At 39.8% G+C, this 19,862-nt stretch overlaps 1 protein-coding gene across 4 annotated transcripts in view; it reads right to left on the bottom strand.

Moving 5' to 3' along the window:
* Window positions 1–3,960: 3,960 nt before the first annotated feature.
* peak1 (pseudopodium-enriched atypical kinase 1) overlaps window positions 3,961–19,862 on the bottom strand; it is a 74,777-nt gene continuing 58,875 nt past the window's right edge. For all 4 annotated transcript variants that reach the window (XM_026312165.1, XM_026312163.1, XM_026312164.1 and 1 more), the window contains 3 exons: window positions 15,308–15,543; window positions 10,219–11,036; window positions 3,961–7,899 (listed from right to left, as the gene is read on the bottom strand). In XM_026312165.1, coding sequence (XP_026167950.1) covers window positions 6,535–7,899; window positions 10,219–11,036; window positions 15,308–15,543 — 2,419 coding nt within the window. In that variant the 3' untranslated portion in view covers window positions 3,961–6,534. The remainder of the gene's footprint in view (window positions 7,900–10,218; window positions 11,037–15,307; window positions 15,544–19,862) is intronic.

Below are 19,862 nucleotides of genomic sequence, written 5' to 3'. Positions count from 1 at the left end.
TGATGAGTCTGAACTTGTCTCTATGTTGCTGGCCATGGACAGCCCTGAGTCTGACCGTGTCTCCACGGTGAAGGTCTCTGACAGTCCTGAGTCTGACTGTGACTTCACGGCGATGTGCTTGGACAATGGTGAGTCTGACCGTGTCTCCATGGTGAAGGCCCCTGACAGTGCTGAGTTTGACCGTGGCTCAATGGTGAAGGCCCCTGATAGTGCTGAGTTTGACCGTGGCTCAATGGTGAAGGCCCCTGATAGTGCTGAGTTTGACCGTGGCTCAATGGTGAAGGCCCCTGATAGTGCTGAGTTTGATCGTGGCTCCATGGTGAAGGCCCCTGGCAGCACTAAGTTTGATCGTGGCTCCATGGTGAAGGCCCCTGACAGCACTGAGTTTGATCGTGGCTCCATGGTGAAGGCCCCTGACAGCGCTGAGTCTGACTGTGACTTCACGGCGATGTGCTTGGACAATGGTGAGTCTGACCGTGTCTCCACGGTGAAGGCCTCTGACAGTTCTGAGTCTGAACGTGTCTCCACGGAAAAGGCCTCTGACAGTTCTGAGTCTGAACATGTCCCCATGGTGAAGACTTCTGACAGCAGTGAGTCTGACCATGGCTCCATGGCGAAGGTCCCTGGCGGCAATGAGTTTGACCATGGCTCCATGGTGAAGGCCCCTGACAGTCTTGAGTCTGACCGTGGCTCCAAGGTCTCCATCATCTTCTTCTATAACTGGAACTGGATCTTCTTGACTGAGTTTCACGCACAATGTGTGATAGTGAACTGTAGACTGGTACTCTACATCTATTTATGTCAAGTTCCATCAAAGGCATTTTAGATGATGTCACAGATCAAGGCCTTGACAGCTCTGCCTTAGCAACCGTTGCTATGCACCGGTAGATTCATGATATTTATTGTTTTAGAGTTTTTAAACTAACACACAAACTACATCTAATAAAATATGTGGACAGCAAAGAATTGAACCTGAAACAAAGATTCATCATTTTAAAATCAACTGCCACAAAAACATTGGTGCTGTTTCTTAGAGATAAAGTTTTGAGTCTCAGCTCTGGTTGATTCCTCAAGGGGATGATTCATTTGTTACAGCAATGCACGAGAACTAATAATAATAATATTACTTATATGTATAAGACAGGTATGTGATAATGTGACAAGTATATGATAATCAGTGTGTTGAACATAAAAGTTTGATATGATTATCATATGATTTAAAATTATGCCATAAACAGAGTTTTAACTCTTAAAATTCAGCTCATTTCCAAAATGATAATATTTCAGCTTAATTTCTCTTTTTGATGGAGGGATAAAATTTGTTTATTCATCAGCATCAATACCTGCTGCTTTTCAAAACAATAGTAGGTACAGACACTATTTGCACAGTGAAAGCTAATTCTTTCACAGACACATACTGGAGCCACTTTCTGTTCTCACAGCTCTTCGTTCTCTCTGTTTCTCTGCTGTTTCTATTTCCACAGGAAAAGACCAGCAACATGGTTCCCTGCCAGGGGCACCAGAGGGTCTACAAGAGCCTGCACGCCATCAGCTGCGTACATTAAAATAAACATTGCCTCCATACCAGGGACCCAGACAGATTCCCACATGAACAGATTATAGTACAATAGGTACCTGGCTAGGCAAATGTAAAAACCCCTCCCTCTTATTTTGTGGCTTTTTGTAGTCATTTCTTTGACTTTCCAATTGAAAGGTTACCAGCTCCTTCATGGTTCTTTGGCCTGTCTAAACAAGATGCAGAAAAACTTGTTCATGCATTTATCTTCAGATGGTCAGATTATTGTAATGGCTTGTTTACAGGTCTTAGCAAAAAGTCAATCAGGCAGCTGCAGCTAATCCAGAATGCTGCTGCCAGAGTCCTTACAAACACCAAGAAACTGGACCATATCACACCAGTTCTCAGATCACTACACTGGCTTCCCGTTAGTCAAAGGATAGATTTTAAAATCTTATTGCTAGTTTATAAAGCACTAAATGGTGGTGGACCAAAATATATTCAAGATGTATTAGTTCCCTATGAGGTTTCCAGACCCCTCAGGTCATCTGGGACAGGTCTACTGTGTGTTCCCAGAACCAAACAAAGTGAAGCAGCATTCAGTTACTATGCTCCTCACTTGTGGAACAAACTTCCTGAACACCTGAGGTCTGCTCAAACTGTCAGCTCATTCAAATCAGGACTGAAACAACTGTTGTTTACTGCTGCCTTCAAATTATTGTTCATCCATCCAGCCATCCATCTTCTATACCCGCTTTTTCCTGAAAGCCAGGGTCACGGGGATCTGCTGGAGCCTATCCCAGCTCTCTCTCGGGTGAAAGGCAGGGGTACACCCTGGACAGGTCACCAGTCCATCACACATCTTATTTTAATTTACTTTATTTCATTTAAATTTATTTTATTTTAAATGTCTTCATTTTTAAATGCTCTTTTCCATGCTTTTAATGTAATTATATGCCTTGTAAAGCACTTTGATTTGCATAGTGTATGAATGGTGCTATACAAATAAATTTGCCTTGCCTTGCCTAGGGGGCCCCGTGACCCACTGGGCCCATCCAGTTAGCCCCATCCTGTAATGCTATTTTTTCTATGACAAACATTTACTGCATTTGAAACAAACACCCCAACACAGCCTCATTTAATGAATCACAACTTTCCAGGTAATCACCTGGTGGACATTTCACTGACATAGACTGAAATAAAACACATGTAACAGACCTCCTGGAGCGTCACTCTGAAGCCAGACTGAACGTGAGATGAGGGACAGGTCGATAATGTAAACAGCATTTTTACTTGGGGCACTTATACGATAGCCAAACAAGACAAATTATATTAGATAACAGATAACAGCTTTATCTCCGTCTGTCTCAGTATCAATTACACATTCTGTAATGTGTAAATAAAACATTCCCTTGTTTATAGCCACATTAATCTAGTATGTTTTCACACCATTTATCCAGCTTTACTCCAAACTGACCTGAATGTGGCAAAGTTAGCACAGGACAATGCTTTGTTTTTTTTTTACCCTTTGAATGTCGCCATCTGGTGGTAGAACGTCTGTAGTGATTGTAGGCACAGAAAATGTCATGTTTCAATAAATGCAATGTTACTAAATCTAATCTGAAGCATTTCATTGAGGCCAAAATGTGATTTTTACAATAAAAAGATGAACATGCCACAAAACATTTTAGTGACATGTTTTAGAGATGAAGGAACATTAAAGTTTCTTCATCCTTAAAATGAAGTTGCACTTGCAAACTGTACTAATAGTCTGGTACGTTTCAGCAGGATTCAACAAATCCAAAGGGATTCGGCTGATATTCCAAACCAATGAAATGATTCATATGTTTCTAGTTTTAGTACAGACCCTAAATAATTTAAAGGCTCATTATCAACCCAGTGCTTTAGGGTGGTTCTTATTTTGCTGAAATCAGTGACACAGCACTATCAGTTCAGGTCCAAAATGATTTCTCTTAATCTTAATGTAACTAAAACATATAATAAAATATTTCAGCAGCAGTGGCGTATACTTAAAAAAAAAAAAAACATAAAATTATCTGTCAAGTTATAACAATTTCTATTTCTCAAATGCATGGTGTAATCCTGCATAACACAGCATTAATAACACAACCGTAGAAAGTTTATATATAAAAAGGTATTTATTATTCCGGTACTGTTGGTTAACTTGATCAACAAAAACTGGAGATGGGGCCAGGTGACATACTGTACATATACTATCAGAAGCCATTCACAGCTTCTGTTTTTTTTGTTCAGTGGCAATTAACAATGCAAATAGAAACCCAGAGCAAAAACAGGAAACAGCAATATGTGCTGTAGGACATACAGTTGATGAATGCTGAGTTTTAATGGTGTGTTCAGAAGTCATCCTTCAGTCTCTTTTCAAAGTGGTTCATTTCCTAAGCAGGTAATTTTTTTTTTTTTAATTTTTTTTTTACAAGAGGGCTAAAAATACTGTACATTGCTCTGTATACTAATGCAACTGAAGAATATTAGCCATTTAATTTATCCTTTGTATAGGACAGTGATAGCTACTCACCTTTTTCTTCCCCCAGACGTGTGGTTGAAGAAAGTCAAGTAAATGCTCAAAAATGAATTAAACGATATTTAGACACTCTAAAGACAGAAATAGAGGTGCTCTGTACGTGACAAAATAGTGTGTGGATTAAAATAGATAAAGGTTATATACATTTATACTCTATAAAGGCTTAAATCTCTAGATACAAGAACAGCCACCAGTGCTGTCCACACACATTCCTTAATACACAAACCCTTTAATGCAGCAACAAATTCACACCTGCTTTGTCTTGTTTTCTCTCAATGGACCTTTAGGTCTTGCACTGTACATCTGCAGTAAAACAAACACAGGATCCTGATCCCAAAAGTACATTCTCCCTCAGTAAGAGCTACTGCAGTTTTCTGATATGAAAAGAAAAACATAACCAGAGCAAATGAAGTAAACTTCTAGATGAATATGGTGTCAGTTTAAAAACATTATGCACCTAGATCCATATAAAATTCTGCACAAATTCCATCAAGTATAGTTCTGAGTTAAAGATGGTCTGCAGGGTCCTTTGTTCATCATAACCACAAATAAAAAACCAATGGGCATAAAACTCAAAATGTAAACGGTTTCTTATTGTTTTTATGGGGTTGCTGAGGCTGTGTACATATTTTGCCTTTGCTGACTCCAGGATGGAAGGTATGGGTCAAGTTCATTTAAAGCAGAATCAATCTATTGAGTGACAAAGCAGAGAGCATGAATGTAGGATCTGCTGCGAGATAACAACAGAGTAAAAACTAGGCAGGAGGGATGGGAAGTCTAAGTGGTTGAGTAGTTTCTCTTCAAGGCTATGGTTGTTCTGTTCATGAGGAGTTCTAAATGTGAAACAAAGTGGTTCAGTTGGAAGATGAGCGTGAGCAGAAGCAGATGAGACCAGGTCCAAATGGTTGTTTCAGTCCAGGCTAAACTGTTACATTACACACAAATCAATCCCAGTTCCTCAAACTCACAGGAACGTTTCTCAGTCTCTCCTGCATCATCATCATCAAGTCCTCAGTCACCATTGAGGAGCGCCAACGTTCACACCCAATGTGCAAATGTCATCCGCAACGCAGAACCATTCAAAACCAACTTGACAAATACAACACAACAGACAAAGTAGAACTTTTTTTGCAGTCCCTGAAACATCCGTCTCCCATCCACTGTATGAAATTCTTTACTGAATGTCACTTTGTTTTTAAAGTTGCAGAATTTAACAGACATCAGTTTATGTGCCACAAAACTAATGGAAGAGAGGATTAGTAAAAGGCTATATAATGTCATAAAAATGTTCATTAACTGTTATCTCCAAGGGAAATAACAAAGAAAATAATTGCACAAGAAACCAACAGCCAGGGCAGTTGTATACCATTTTAACTTCATGGCATTTAAAACTTGTGCTCTGAAAACTGCAAAACCCACATCAGCTCAGTGTTCATCACCTACCTTGTTCAAAGCCCTGTTGCAAAGTGTATGGTATGATACAATGGCATTTAAAAATAGGCTATGTTAGATACGATTCTAGATCTAGACTAAACAATAACAGGTGACATTTCACAAATTCTCTTAACGGACAATTCATAGCAGATCTTTGGCCTCAGTGGTGAAACATATTTCACTTTTAGTCTAGATTAGAATGTCTCACACTGTTAGATTTGGGTTTGAAGAGGAAAAACTCACCATTGGTCAGGAAGTTCATTTTGACCTTTTTAGTTTTCCTCAATTCCCTTCATTTTAACTGGTCTCCCTTCATTTGCATTTTACAGATTTTAAACCTGCATCTTTTGAAGAGTCAATTTTCCCCCAAAATACAAAAGTATTTAATTATGAGTTAAACAATTTGGTCAGAAGTCCGAACTTCTGTTTCTTTAAAGTTTCCTTTCTGAAAATCTAAGTATTGCCTGGCTGATGAAACATTCTGTAAAATATTTAATCTTCAGTTCTGCTATAAAATCTCAAATGTATTCCATTTGACACTGGAAAACAACAGTGGCATGCAAACTATAGCTAACATACAACTCTGGTGTCTTTCAGAACTTAAAAATCTAAAAATCCCTCATTTGGTAAATCCTTTTGAACTACAACTGGTGGAGTGTTGTAAGAGAGGCAAAAATCTGAAAAAACAGAAAATGAGCAGGACGTCTGCCAATTTGTGATCAAGAATGACTTTTGCTATGTTTCAGTTTTTGTTAGGCTGGATTTGAGACCCATGTCAGACAGCCACATGATGTGCAGGACTATGATCGCTGTTTTTATCTGTGTGCTATGAATAACCTCTGGTCATGAAGCCTCACTGCTTGATGAGAAAACAGTCTCTCACACTGTATGGGAGCCCTGTGGCTGCTGCAACAATAAAACTGACTATTCGCTATTCGCTTCCATCACACTTCAGCATTAGTACAGGAACCACACAGGGGAAGTTGGATCTGTTGCCATAGTAACAGTTGGGAAGAGGAACTCAGAGTGGCTGTGATTGAGTTGGGTGGAAGGTGTGTGCTAGATGGGTTTGGGTTTGGTTCTGTGCTGTGTGTACCGGCTGGCTCTGGGAGTGAGGGTGTGACTGTGGCTGCTGCAGGATGTGCACCACCCGGCTTAGGGTGTCTGTGGTGGCAAATGCCAGATACTGGCAGCACAGCCAGTCCTCCAGGCTCACACCACAAGCCATGTCCAGTGAGCGCTCCGCAAACTTAATCATCATCAATGTTCGTTTGAGGTCCAGCCAGTTCTGCAGGGTGGCCTCACGCTGGTTTGAAGCTGTCCCGGACATTGGGCCTGTGCTGCTGCAGCCCAGTGCCTGGAATAAGTCCTCTCGGGGGCCCCAGAGGAGGCACTGGAGGCAGGCCCGGGCCTCAGACATCCGGATCCTTTCAGATGGATTGACAGTGAGGAGTAACCTGGCCAGCTGTTGGAGGCCCTGCGAGTAGAGCGATCTGACAGGCAGCGATGGAAGGTCTGCCCAGGTGTACTCCCTCTCCTTCAGCTCTGGTGTCTCCTCAAAGGGGTTGGGCTGGTGCAGCATCTCATAGATGAGAATCCCAGTTTGAAACTCATCGCACTTGCGGTACTGAGTAGCTGTGATTATTTCAGGTGCCAGACGTGACTGGTCGCGCAGTGTACCTGGGTCAGCTGCTATGAGAGTGCTCTTCTGCTTTGCTTGGGAGAAATTACTGATGATCAGGCGGGCGGGGCAGGTGGCATTGGCAGCAGCAGCAGCAGCACTGACAGAGGTCCCACTAGAGCTGCTGCTGTTGCTGTTGTTGTTGGGCTCAAGTAAGTCCAGATTCCAGGGGTTGCCAGGCTGGCACTGGACCAGCAGCAGGTTTTCCAGTCGCAGGTCACAGTGGGTCACGTGATAAGGTTTCATGTGCTCCAGGCCTGAGCACAGCTGCAGCAGCAGGAGACAGACCTGACGTTCGTAAAGCTCCGGGTTATGAGTATGTCGAGCCACACCTTCTCGGACAAAGTCCGCCACCGTCTGGAAGGGCACCTCACGTGTGATGACCACCACTCGGCTCCTCAAGCGACCAGCAGTGTTCATGTGACCTGTTGTAGGGGTTTCATCTGATTTACCATTTGAAGCTTTGGAGTCCATAGTCTTGGTTTCAGTCTTAATCTCTTTCTCATTCTCCTTTAGCCTGTTTACAGCTTCTTCCTCAGTTTCTTCCCCATCTTCTTCCTCTTCCCAGGGCAGCAGCCGAGTGGGGACATCAGCCAGGAAGTGTCCACAGTCTTGCTGGATGTTGAAATGCACAGGTAAACTCTGTCTCACTGCAAGGCTGTGGAAAAACTGCTGCTGTGTCTCCTTCACTTTGCTCCGGCAGATCTAGATAAATAAAGACACGTCAGAGAACATATTATAAAAACAATGTCAGAGAGTTGCGATGAACAGACTAAGATATCGGTTTTGGGCGACTGTTTTGAATTTAAGTAAAACTAAATAAACTACAGGTAAGAGATTGTTATGGCAGACTAAAAAACTAACAGCAGCTTCTTGCAAGATCACAAACATACTGGACCACTTTAGTGGAGAAAGCACCAGAAAACTCAAGATTAACTGTGTTTTCTGTTTCTTTCCAAGACTTTCTATCCCAAAGCTTAAAGAAGCAGACAGTACACCCTAAGCTGTAACAGAGAGCAGTAAGAGCCTGTCTCTGCCTTCTACAACAGAGTGGTAGCTCTGTCTTTCTACACTTTATTCACAGCACAGAGAGAAGAAGCCCAGTTGAGGACAGGCTGTGTGTCTGCAGAAGTCACAACATTCACTAGATTACAAACATCAGAAAAAAGTCAATATATTAGATATTTTTGGGTGAACAATGGTTATAACTTTCTTCCAATGAATGTGTGATTGTATAATTTATCTTAGAGAGAGTGATTCACTATAATATTTGCTGACAACCAATATTAGAAAACATAGCGTGTCTCGTCATATATATCTTTAAAACTACAACAAAATTATATCAAAATGTTGAAATGGGATATTCATTTGTCAAATTGAAAAGAATGTGCAAACAAACTGAACAAATGTATTAATAATATTAATCGACAAATATAAAAGCAGTAAAGTAAATCTGAATTTCTGATGTCATTTATGGGGATGTCATTTATAAGGATAAGGATAATTTATCTGTGATTTTAGCAGAATCCCTTGGGCAACACTGACTTTGTAAAGCAATTACATGTTATAGTCACATCATCATCATCACCTGAAAGTCAATATATGTAACACTGAGATATTGTCCTGCTCTTTACCGATCATTAAAAACCTGTTTTGACCTTAAGTAACATGAAAAGGGCTGTAGTAAAACTGTGTGTTATTTTATGACTACTATTACCTAAATCACTTCACTTTATTATGTCTATTAATGTCAACTTTAACCTTGGTGGTCTAGCATAATTTATGTGCCTCTGCAAATTCCTTTCAAATATGTTGTATAGCTCTGTAGGAATGTTCATGTGGTCTGGATGGTCTTACAGCAGAAACACAGCAGAGATATACAGATTGGAGCACAACGCTCCAGGTTAGCATACAACCCAGATGATTAATCATTCTCTTGTTTCCTAACTGCTGACACTTCAGGAATATTTTAGAGCCTACAGACTTGTATGCTGAGTTCTTCTGAGAATCAGGAGTTCACAAAGAAGACAAGACAAGACTAAAGGTGAATTAGGAATAATTAGCACCAGATTGAAAATATTGTAGCATGTAAAATCTCATTTTTAGAAGTGCAAACTAAACTTAAAAGCAGAACACAACTGGGCCACATTAAAATGGAGAGTTGGGGGAAGTTTAATTGGGAAGTTCGGCGTGCTTGTCTTTTGCTGCTGCTGGTTGCCTTATTTATGGATGAACATCATAAAAAACAAGACTTTTTCTTGAGCCTGCTACTAATGTGAAGGCAAAGCTTTGAAGTGCTGGGAAGTGCAGAGAGTTTCATATCCTGTGAATAATGCAACCTTCATGCTCATCCATATCTGCTTTGTATTTCGCTTCAGAACTTTTGGTTCTGCCCTCGACTCCCACCTCTCTGTCTTCTCTCACACACACACAAACACACATGCATGTTGTAATATATGCAGACACGACTATCTTCACACAATTAACTGAATATAGAGAAAACAACCTGAATGCATGCACAGGCAGCTTTTATTGCACAAGGTTGTGCCCTAAAGGCTCAATTTTTAACTGCCAGTGTTTTCAGCACAAACACCTTCCTACACCTCAGCCAAATGAGTGGGAGCAGATACCACAATTCCAAAACAAAATACAGAAATTCATAAATCTTATGCAAGGAAAACAACTATGAGATGATAAATTCATCTAAAATCCTTCTCTTGTAATCAGTTAATCTTTGCATTAAACAACTTGCTGTGACTAAGGTCAAACAGCACATTTCAGCAACAAACAATAGTCTAGGACTATCCCTAATGGATTGCATTAAACAACTTGCTGTGACTAAGGTCAAACAGCACATTTCAGCAACGAACAATAGTCTAGGACTATCCCTAATGGACTAAATACATTTCTCACATGTAGCACAGTTAAACATAATATGCAACCAAAGCACATTAAAATGGAAATGGGTAATTTGAATATTGTCATTTTGCAAAACAAACTGATACACTCAACCAAACATCTCACCTTGATAGCATAGTTGACAAGTGGGTCCTTGGCATAGGAGGCAGTGTAGTAAACAGCATCCCCTGCCTCACAGCAGGGTTTCCCAGTGGTCAGCCTGAAGTGGGACCAGCTGTCAGTGCCAAATCTCAAGTGATCTTTCTGGCCAGCCATGAAACGGTCCTCACACTTTGCTGACAGCTTCCGCAGCGTGTCCATGTGGAGTCCCCGGATCCTCCCCACCACCTCATCCCAACTGTCCAAACCCCTGTAAAGAGCAGCCCTCTGGGGTTTGGAGACTCCTCCTCCAGCAGCACCTCGACCAGTTGTCCGTCCCCTTCCAGCCAGAGATTCTGTACTTAGGTAGTTCCTCCTCTCTCTGCTAGCAGTGGTACTCGGTGCAGCAGATGCAGTTTGGGGAACCAGGGAGGATGTGCTGTTAGCTGGGCGACTTTTGTTGGCCTGGATGACAGCTGATGGCCTCTCCAGGGAGTCAACACTCTCATGGTCATGGGCTCGATGAGGCTCAGAGCTGAGAGATGAGCTCTGGCTAGCTGTTTCCCATGTGGAGTCCAAGTCATAGAGAGGATTGGCCACACTCAGGTTGGTTCCCCCAGGTTTAGCCTCAGCCCGAGGTCTCAGGACTCCCTGGATTGGCTCTTTGACTCCCAGGGTAGGTTCAGTACTGGAGCGAGGTACGGACTTCTTGGGAAGGGGTGGTGGTGTGGCCTTAGGGGCTGGTTGGTCTGAAAGGCCATCCAGGTCAATAGAGGCCAAGGTGTCATTCGATGCTTTCATGTGCCGTGGCTGTTTCAGCGGGATCATATTGGCTCTGGATTGACCTGGAGGAGAGGAATGATAACACTGTGTTAATTGTATGAATACGATTTAGTGGAGTTCAAGCTGAAAGAAAACCTAAAGCACTGCAGCATATAAAACCAACTGAAGACCAAAATGCTATACAACACACGTCAACTTCAATCATGAGGAAATACAGGTAAAACATGAATTACTAGACATTTACTTCAATCTATATGCACAATTATTGGTTCTTATACTCCATGACAATTCAGAAGGAAATATTGGATCTTTTACTACACTGCATTTATATGACAGCTACAGGTACTAATTACTTATGTGCGGATTGAGATTGACATTGCACTGATATAAATTAAACTATCACACACTATGTAAAAAAAAAAAAGAAAAAAGCTCTACCTTAACAACTACTATATTAAAATTATGTTAAGATGCTATAAGGTGACAAATAGAGTGTTCCACAATGTACTAAGCATAAACTGTTGTACTTTTTCTACTTAAATAGAACTAATATATCTTCCACCACAGGTAGTCTATGACCAGTATTATATCAAAGAAAAGAAAGTTCATCAGCCTCTTGTTGCTATTTAGATTACAGTCTTAAATTATTATTATTTTTTTTCACTTATTTTTCTGTGGGCATCAGATCATTCATGATGAAAAAGCCAAAAAATGCAAGTATTTCATGTTACCTTTTAGAGAGTTTAGCTGTCATGACATGGTTTTATGGTCTGAAAAAAATAAATAAAAACTTTCATATGTGATTTATGATTCAAACTGGACGTGACACTGACAAAAATCAAACCAGTATTTCTAACAGCTGTAAGAGATAAAATTTAAATCATCCCACTCTTCCACTACACTCTTTCTCAGAACATCTTGTTTCTGCCACGTAGTGTTTCCAGCCGCCTCATTAAGACAAGAGGCTGACACGAGGTTGCATGCTGTGGCACGTGAGGGAACTGGTGGCTCTGAGGGGAATTCAAGCCAGGGAACAGGACTGCTGGGCACAAGTCTTCCTGCAACCATCCAGCTGCCTGACTCAATCTGCAATGCTGCAGTGAGGCTTAAAGAGGCAGCGTGGAGATCAATTGAGACTTATTTGTCTGAGATGGTGGTGAGAGGGAACTGGAGGGTTGAGGGGTTGACTGGACTCCCTTGATGTTCTTTGGGGTTAAGGCATATGGGTCAGACAAGTGTCTCGTAAGAAAAAAAGATCAAAGCAGTTGTGCTGCTTGAATAATAGAAATGAAACTTCCTGATAGTGTTAAACAAGTGGGCATACAAGGTCACACACAACCCTACTGCGCAGCTTTGAAGTCATCAGGGAACATCACAATTTCTTGGAAGGTCATGATGAGGGGCTGCTGACTGTTAAAAGAGGATGCCATTCGAAATCACATCCTCTGAGACATTACTTTTCTCATCCCTACTGTAAACAAATCTGCTTGAGCAAATTGCTTCTCTTTGTATAGCACAATGCTACTGATTATAAAACGGTATGAGTAACTCCTCACATGGGCAACATGCTGCCATCATCTTAAGAAAGCAGCAGAAGCCTTAAGAAAGACCAGTCAGGATGAAGTAAATGAGTCTTGTTAATCCTCCCTGGAATGACGATATTTAATGTGTTTCTCCACCAATCTGCAGTAATCCATCCAAGAAAAGTGTGTCTCTCTTGTCCAGTCATTGGGAGCTTTTATTGCAGTAATGTGGCTGTGACCTGGCTTAATTACATAAGACTTACACTGTTTATAATTGTCATTTTACCTAAAATACTGAATATATTATATAATCACAAGACATAAACATAGAGATGTAATGTTGGAACATGTTGGATAGTTGGAGAACAAGCAGGGAAATAGCTCTTGAGGACCAGGGTTGTTCACCCCAGCAAATTCTTAAGACACAATTCAGCTATCTAGATTGATAGATATATAGATAGACTAGATATATAGTAGATTAGATTAGATTAGATTAGACTAGACTACACTAGATTCGATTAGAACAGACAGACAGACAGATAGACAGATAGACAGATAGACAGATAGATAGATAGACAGATAGATAGACAGATAGATAGACAGATAGATAGACAGATAGATAGACAGATAGATAGATAGATAGATAGATAGATAGATAGATAGATAGATAGATAGATAGATAGATAGATAGATAGATAGATAGATAGATAGATAGATAGATAGATAGATAGATATGAAAAGAAAAACAGTGATTATTCATCAATTGTGCTGCAATAAAAGTAACTGACACTGCAACAAGAGGGGGCGATGGAGGATGTAGGAGGTGGATGGAATAATAGGGAGGAATGAAGCAAGAACAGCGAAGTGGCTTGTGGTGGTAAAAGTGGTAACAGATGCAGACAAATACAAACAGGTGAAGGGATGAGTAGGATATACCTGATCACAGAGACAGAAAACAGGTGATAAAAGAGACAAATACTAAGAGACCAGAAGGAAAAACAGACCTACCTCAATTCCACTAATGCCTTAAAGATTTTACGTAAATGCAATGCAGCAGCTGCACAGAGAGGCAGAGTGAAAGGCTTTTCTCTGCTTCCATCCTTGAGAGTCTATATGGAGCCACTGATGCCAACAGCCAGAGTCAATGCTCCCATCAGTACTGGAGATTTCTCATGGAGTGAGGCAGCGAGCGCTCTGCCTCCTACTGCCTGATGCTCTGATTAAAGCACGAGTGTGTAAACTGTATATATAGCAAGTGAGAGAGAGACACTTAGGCTTGAAAAGTGAATATGATTCCCTACTAAAAGGTGTGAACCAAATATACAGTATGACTACAGTTACGCATAAGAAGAGGTAAAGGAAAGGAAAATCCCTTATGAAATCCTCACAAGTAGTAAAAACACTATACAAATTCTGAAAGCAGGAAAACATACAAACACTCAGTACTGTCTTGTTCCTCATTAGCAGCATTTACAGCTGCAAAAACAGGTTGCAGGCAGATCATCCTGCATCACCCAGGGAGCATCTAGTGCACTGCTAATATATCTATCCACAGAGCTGGTGTACCCACACACTTTTTGAACATCACACAACCACAACTAAACACACAAGTGAAGCACCTCAGTAGTGCATCTGCTCGACAAACCCACTCTTCACACTATCACTCTGTTTCTATTTCTTTTCCTCTCATACATACACCACTTTATCACAGTGAGATCCTTTCCCACACAAAGAGCTTCATGCTTTAAAGTGCCCAACTATATTTGACAGCTGTGCCTACTGTGTTGTGCCGCCTTCTTCCACTCGTTGCTATAAAGCCTGATTTTAGTGTGCTCAGCATTTCATCACAAACAAACCTGTTGCACTAAGCTGCTGACAACGTCTGATGTTGAAATGTTCAGTGCCAAGTAGCCACAGACAGGCTGCAAAACAAGGACTGTAATAAAAGCTTTAATATTCTGGTATTACAGGAATACAGTGTTGTAGTCTGCTGTATTATAAACCAGAGAGGGGATACTGTATATGGATTTTGCCATTAAATATAGGCAATCTTTGGATGGATAGATAGATATATCTGAGATTATAATCGAGTGCTGACAAAATTTTTAGGGAATTATGCATAAGAAGCACATGTTCATTTATGTAACACAACATCAGATCAAATATAGCTTTCAGAAACACCACAAAAGTAAGGAAAACTGTTACAGGTTCCAAGTTGCAGGCTGTGGGTGACAAAAATGTGTCAAGATTCTGAGCTCCAGCTGTTTTATCGGAGAATAAATTATAACTTGTCACTTGTGGAGGTGTGCTTCAGAGGATGCTGTGCTGAAGAAAGGTAAAATCAGCTACTTACAGTAAGAGTAAAGTGAACTGCAGACAGTGAAAATCCTGGCATTCATCACTTACTTCAGTTACCCTTATAATAATGTTAATTTAGCCTCCATACAGGGTCTTGTTTAGTTTAGTTTACAACAAACAGTATCTTTTTGCAAAAGGAAACATACAAAAGTTTGAATACACAGTGGCATGAAGACCAGGTCGATATCAAGTAATACATATAGTGATGGTAGTTACGTATCGCCTGATGTTATTTTTGAAGTAAGATGAAAAAAAAAACAAAAAAAACAGTCCCATGCAGAAGAAAAAAGCTCATTTGGACAAGAAAAACACAAAATAAACTTTGTAGTACCCTCAATTACCCACTGTCAAGTACTATTTTAAGTACATGCTTAATGTCAGCTATCAGAGACTGTGCTATATTCTTACTCAAGTTTAAGAAACCACTGGCAACTTGCATGCATCTATCTTACCGAGATTGCTGTATGTGGCACTGCATTGGCTGGAGGCAGGGGAGTGGGAGTGATGGGAGTGATTGCCATCATCTTCTAGCTCTCCGAGACTGGCGCTACCCTCGCTGGCTGAAGCTTGTGCGGCAACCTGGTTGCCAACCTCCCCAAGCACCAGCCCCAGATTCACTTTGGCAGGCAAGGAGGTGGCACCAAGCAGCTCCCGATCCCTGGTGCTGCTGGCACTGACTGGTACCTGGCTGCACATGACAGAAAGAGGCATGGTTTGTTCAGTTATGAAAATATTGAATGCTAACTACATTAAATTGTCACATGAAATTAGTTTTATTTCTGTTCTCTATTCTGAAGATTTTCTCCCATTTCTTGGTATTTGGTCAATTTCTTCATGAGGGTTTAACTGTGCATGAAAATATCTGCAAAACAAAAAGCTTCACTGTGAAAACTGTAGTGTTTATAGATGATAAACAACCTGCTTTTGATAAGGGCTTCAATCAGTCATTGTTGTTTTGTATAGGATGGATATCTGTATCTAACACAGGATGTGAACAAAACATATACAACGTTTTTATCTGGTCACTTATATCAGTCTCTCAAAACAATGTTTGCATCACTTCATCAGTTCACTTCAACTTTCTCACCAAGTGATGAATTGGCGACAGTGGAGGTTTTTAAAGCCTGATGTATTTCATATGCAACTACACAAACATTGCCATTCGGAAGATGGAAGAAAAGGCAAAACAGGTCACAAACCTTTCATCATTTGTCTTGAAGATTCCTCAGTGACAGTAGGTGGATATGATTTGATAAATTCAAACAAGTCACATTAATTTAATCCAAATTCCCCATAATGAAAAAGTATGGCACACTATGCGAGCATTGTATTATGAAACATCATGTCTGCCCTCTTAATGATTTGCTGCATTTTATGTCCCTCACGACCCTGCTCTTCAGAAAGTCTTTTACAGCAGATTAATATACAAGTTCCCTATTAAAACAGAATGCCATATCTTCATAACGTACCAAGAGCGTTCCAACTGTATTGTGGGCATTAGAAATATGGGTCATATTTTACAGTTACTCAGGATGTGTTATCACTGTGAGATGTGAGATTGCACAGATTGACTCCAATCACAGTGTGAAAGCCCTGGGGATGGTATGAGGAGACTTGTCATATACTGTAGTTCATTGCTGCTAGAAATTGCAAGTTGTGCAGGCAACCTGCCACACAAGCATCTTTTAAAGCAAGTAACAGCACCACAATTTAAAAATGAAAATGCAACAATTAAGGTTATGCAACACTTTTCTTGAAAAACTAATTGATAGCACAAGCACTTTTAATGTAGTAAGTAGAATCAAATAACAAAATAACCACCCCAGCACATTTAAAAAGAGAAACAAGGGGGTTTGATTTTTACCCTATTGAAAGTAATAGACTATTTTCTAATATTCCTGCACACACACAGATACTGGTCAGATGTGTCACGAAATGTGTCATACATGGTATGACACATCATGTCAGATGTGTCATACCATAACATTTTTAAAGATTTTTTAAAAATGTTATTATTTAAAGCATCTACCTTAACCAATTAATGCTGTATACTTCAATCACATAAAAGACTGTGATAGCAGATACAAGTTCAATCACAGGTTCCTTAAAGAGCTGTACATTACAGCAATCTTTAATCACAAATCAACTACTGGAAAACTTCACAGAGAATGGGACTTCCTAGATCTAAGAATAGGTTAAATGGAGCAATAGATGTGCTGTAGTAACAAGAAAAAAGCTAAACGTACACTAAAGTTGATAGTTTGCCATGCAGAATGTAAATTATACATACAGTATATGAAGCAGTGAATAAAGAGGGACTGCAGCTAAGGCCTTTTGTCTTCATTCAAATTAACAAAAACACAAACAGATTTTTTTTTCTCTCAACAGTCACTTGGGTAATTGTTTCTCTGAACTTTATGCTAAATAAATCTCAACAGCTGGTGATTCATTAACAGCCATCTGGAACTGGCCTGCCACTGATCGCAGTAAACAAAATATTCAAAGTGATCTAGATGCTCACTCCTTATCTGTTTACAGGTCAGCTGTGCCTCAGGTTGGTTGACTTTCTAAACTACTGTAGACACTATCACCATTACAAAAAATACCTGCTACCCACCGCTTAAACAAGTAAATGGCCCTGCCATCTAAATTGGGTGTCGAATTGTTTATTATACTGGCACTGCCATTATAAGTTTGACTTTTATTTACCTATTTATCATTTCTATCCTTCTGCAGAGCAAAAAACAAAAAAGAAAAACTAAACTTGTAAAGTAAAACAAAAAGGTTACAAGGTTACAAAAAGTTTAATGAGCTGGTTTCATAACTGCAAGCTTTGTTAGAGGTGGGGCTGGCAGGCTGTAATGTTTGTATTATCCAGAATCAGATGTGTCATTTCCTTTGACTGTAATGTTGATTGCACATTCTCGTAATATGAGCAATAATTTATGTAATCATAGGCAAAAGTCTGTGTCAAGAAAAACGACAGCTCATGCTATAACAGAGCTAATTCAGGCCTTTGTCCAGTTGACAGTTTGGGGTGTGTAGCACATTTTTTAACAACATCGAGCACAGTAGTAAAATGAGCTGAAATTCCAGTATCCTCAGCAAGTTGTCTAAAGTCAAGTCCTTAAGCCTTCCTCTGTGCCCAAATTGTAATTAGTAAAGCTTACAGGTTTGTTTTAGGGAAACAGATGTATGATGTAGAAAGGACATTAAATTAAGCATAAAATGAATCAATGTTCTGACATTGTTGAAAAATCTATTTTTGGTTTTTCAATGTGTTTCAAGGGTTTTGCTACAGTGCATATTTGCTGTTATACAAGCATTTTGAGGACAACAAACTCAAGTATTATTGCAGTAGTTTGACCATGACATGCTAGAAAAATGAGCATTTGAGAAAAAAAAAAAAAAAAAAAAAAAAAAAACCGTCAGCTGCTCACGTGCACTTACACCTTTGGGCCCTGAGGAAAGCATCAGATGTTTGATCTGTTTTTCTAGGCCAGAAGCCCTCTATGTCTTTTTTAAAGAGTCAATCAATAGAATCTAAACTGCCACATAGCAGTAGACATAAAAGGTCCATAAGTGTTGAGAACCAACTAGAAAACAACATAGATAAACTGTGAAACAAACTTAACAGCATGTAAGTACAGTGTGACATAATGAATTGCTGAAAGCTTTTGCTCATGTCTGGAAGTCTGATCTGATTTCCTCTTTTATTCTTCCCTGTTCCATTAACATGAAGAAATGAAATTACTGCATACTCTAACACAACAATACAACTAACATTAGTACTGCAGAAAAGCAAATTATTAATGGTTTACCACCAGCTATAAAAGTGGCTAAAAGACTATCTTGATCATATAATCCTGTATGAACAAAACATCCAGTGAGAATACATGCCTTGAGGTGCCCTTGACATAAAAAATACTTTTATGGCTGCTACACATTTCAATGTCAGGACCTGACTTGTTCAGACAGCATGAAGCTGCCCCAGTGTTATTTCACTGTTTCTCAGATCCCTGTTGTAAAAAAATGGACAATCATTTAACAAAAGCACAAATTATATAATGTCTGAAATCTCTCCTTCCCACTAAGTCAACATTACTTCAAATAGCTCAGATGGTCACAGGTAACTGCAGAAGTGAAAGAAAAAAGAGGGTTCCAGTTCTTACCCACTGTACTGGCTCACACAGCTTCCCATCTGAAAACCCTAAATACATATAAACATACATACATATAATCTATGTACTAATTGCAGGTTCGCCAATTGTAAAGAATCAAATACTTTTTTCCTGCATGTGTTCTTTCCTTGTCTTTCTCTGTTCCTCCCTGTTTGAATGTTCTCACCTGCCTAAGGTAATGTGGACCTGTCAGCAGTCAAGAACACACCCACCATCAGCTAATAAAAAAAAAAAAAAAAAAAAAAAAAAAGGAAAGTTAACCCCTTTTCTGCCAATCAAAATAGAAGGCCTCCTGAATGACCTGTATGACCAGTTCATGACATGTAATCACTGTCACTAGTCTGGTCTGCCCAGTGGCACCAGAGATTCAAAACTATACAACATTAAGGTCCTCTCACTTTCTGCTAAATATATTTGCACCAAAATATTTTGTTTCATATGGAGGTTTTTCTTATTTGTCAGCTAAATGTTATTGCACACAGCTGCGACTAAAAATGCATTTTGGAGCCATACTGTATGCAGCAAAATGCAAATTTAGAAACCATTTTGGTTACCCATAATATAGTTTTCCATAAGCTCCAGCATTTGCAGAGGCCTTGATCTGAAAAAAGAAATTAAACTTGGGAGACCCTGCAATTAATATTAAACCAGCGTTTCAAAGACATATTTACTGTAACCACATTTCACAAGCACATTATTTCTGCACACTGATTATTATATCTTCCTCCACATTATCAAAAAAAAAGCTTAGGCACCAAGGGAGACTTTCAGTTATTGTCTGTTTCTGGGTCAACTCAAAATCATGAGCAAATACTGGATATAACCA

This window comes from Mastacembelus armatus, chromosome 6 (genome assembly GCF_900324485.2).
Source record: "Mastacembelus armatus chromosome 6, fMasArm1.2, whole genome shotgun sequence".
NCBI lineage: Eukaryota > Metazoa > Chordata > Actinopteri > Synbranchiformes > Mastacembelidae > Mastacembelus > Mastacembelus armatus.
Note: the sequence above shows the minus strand (reverse complement) of the source record. Positions and strands in the feature narration are given on the sequence as shown.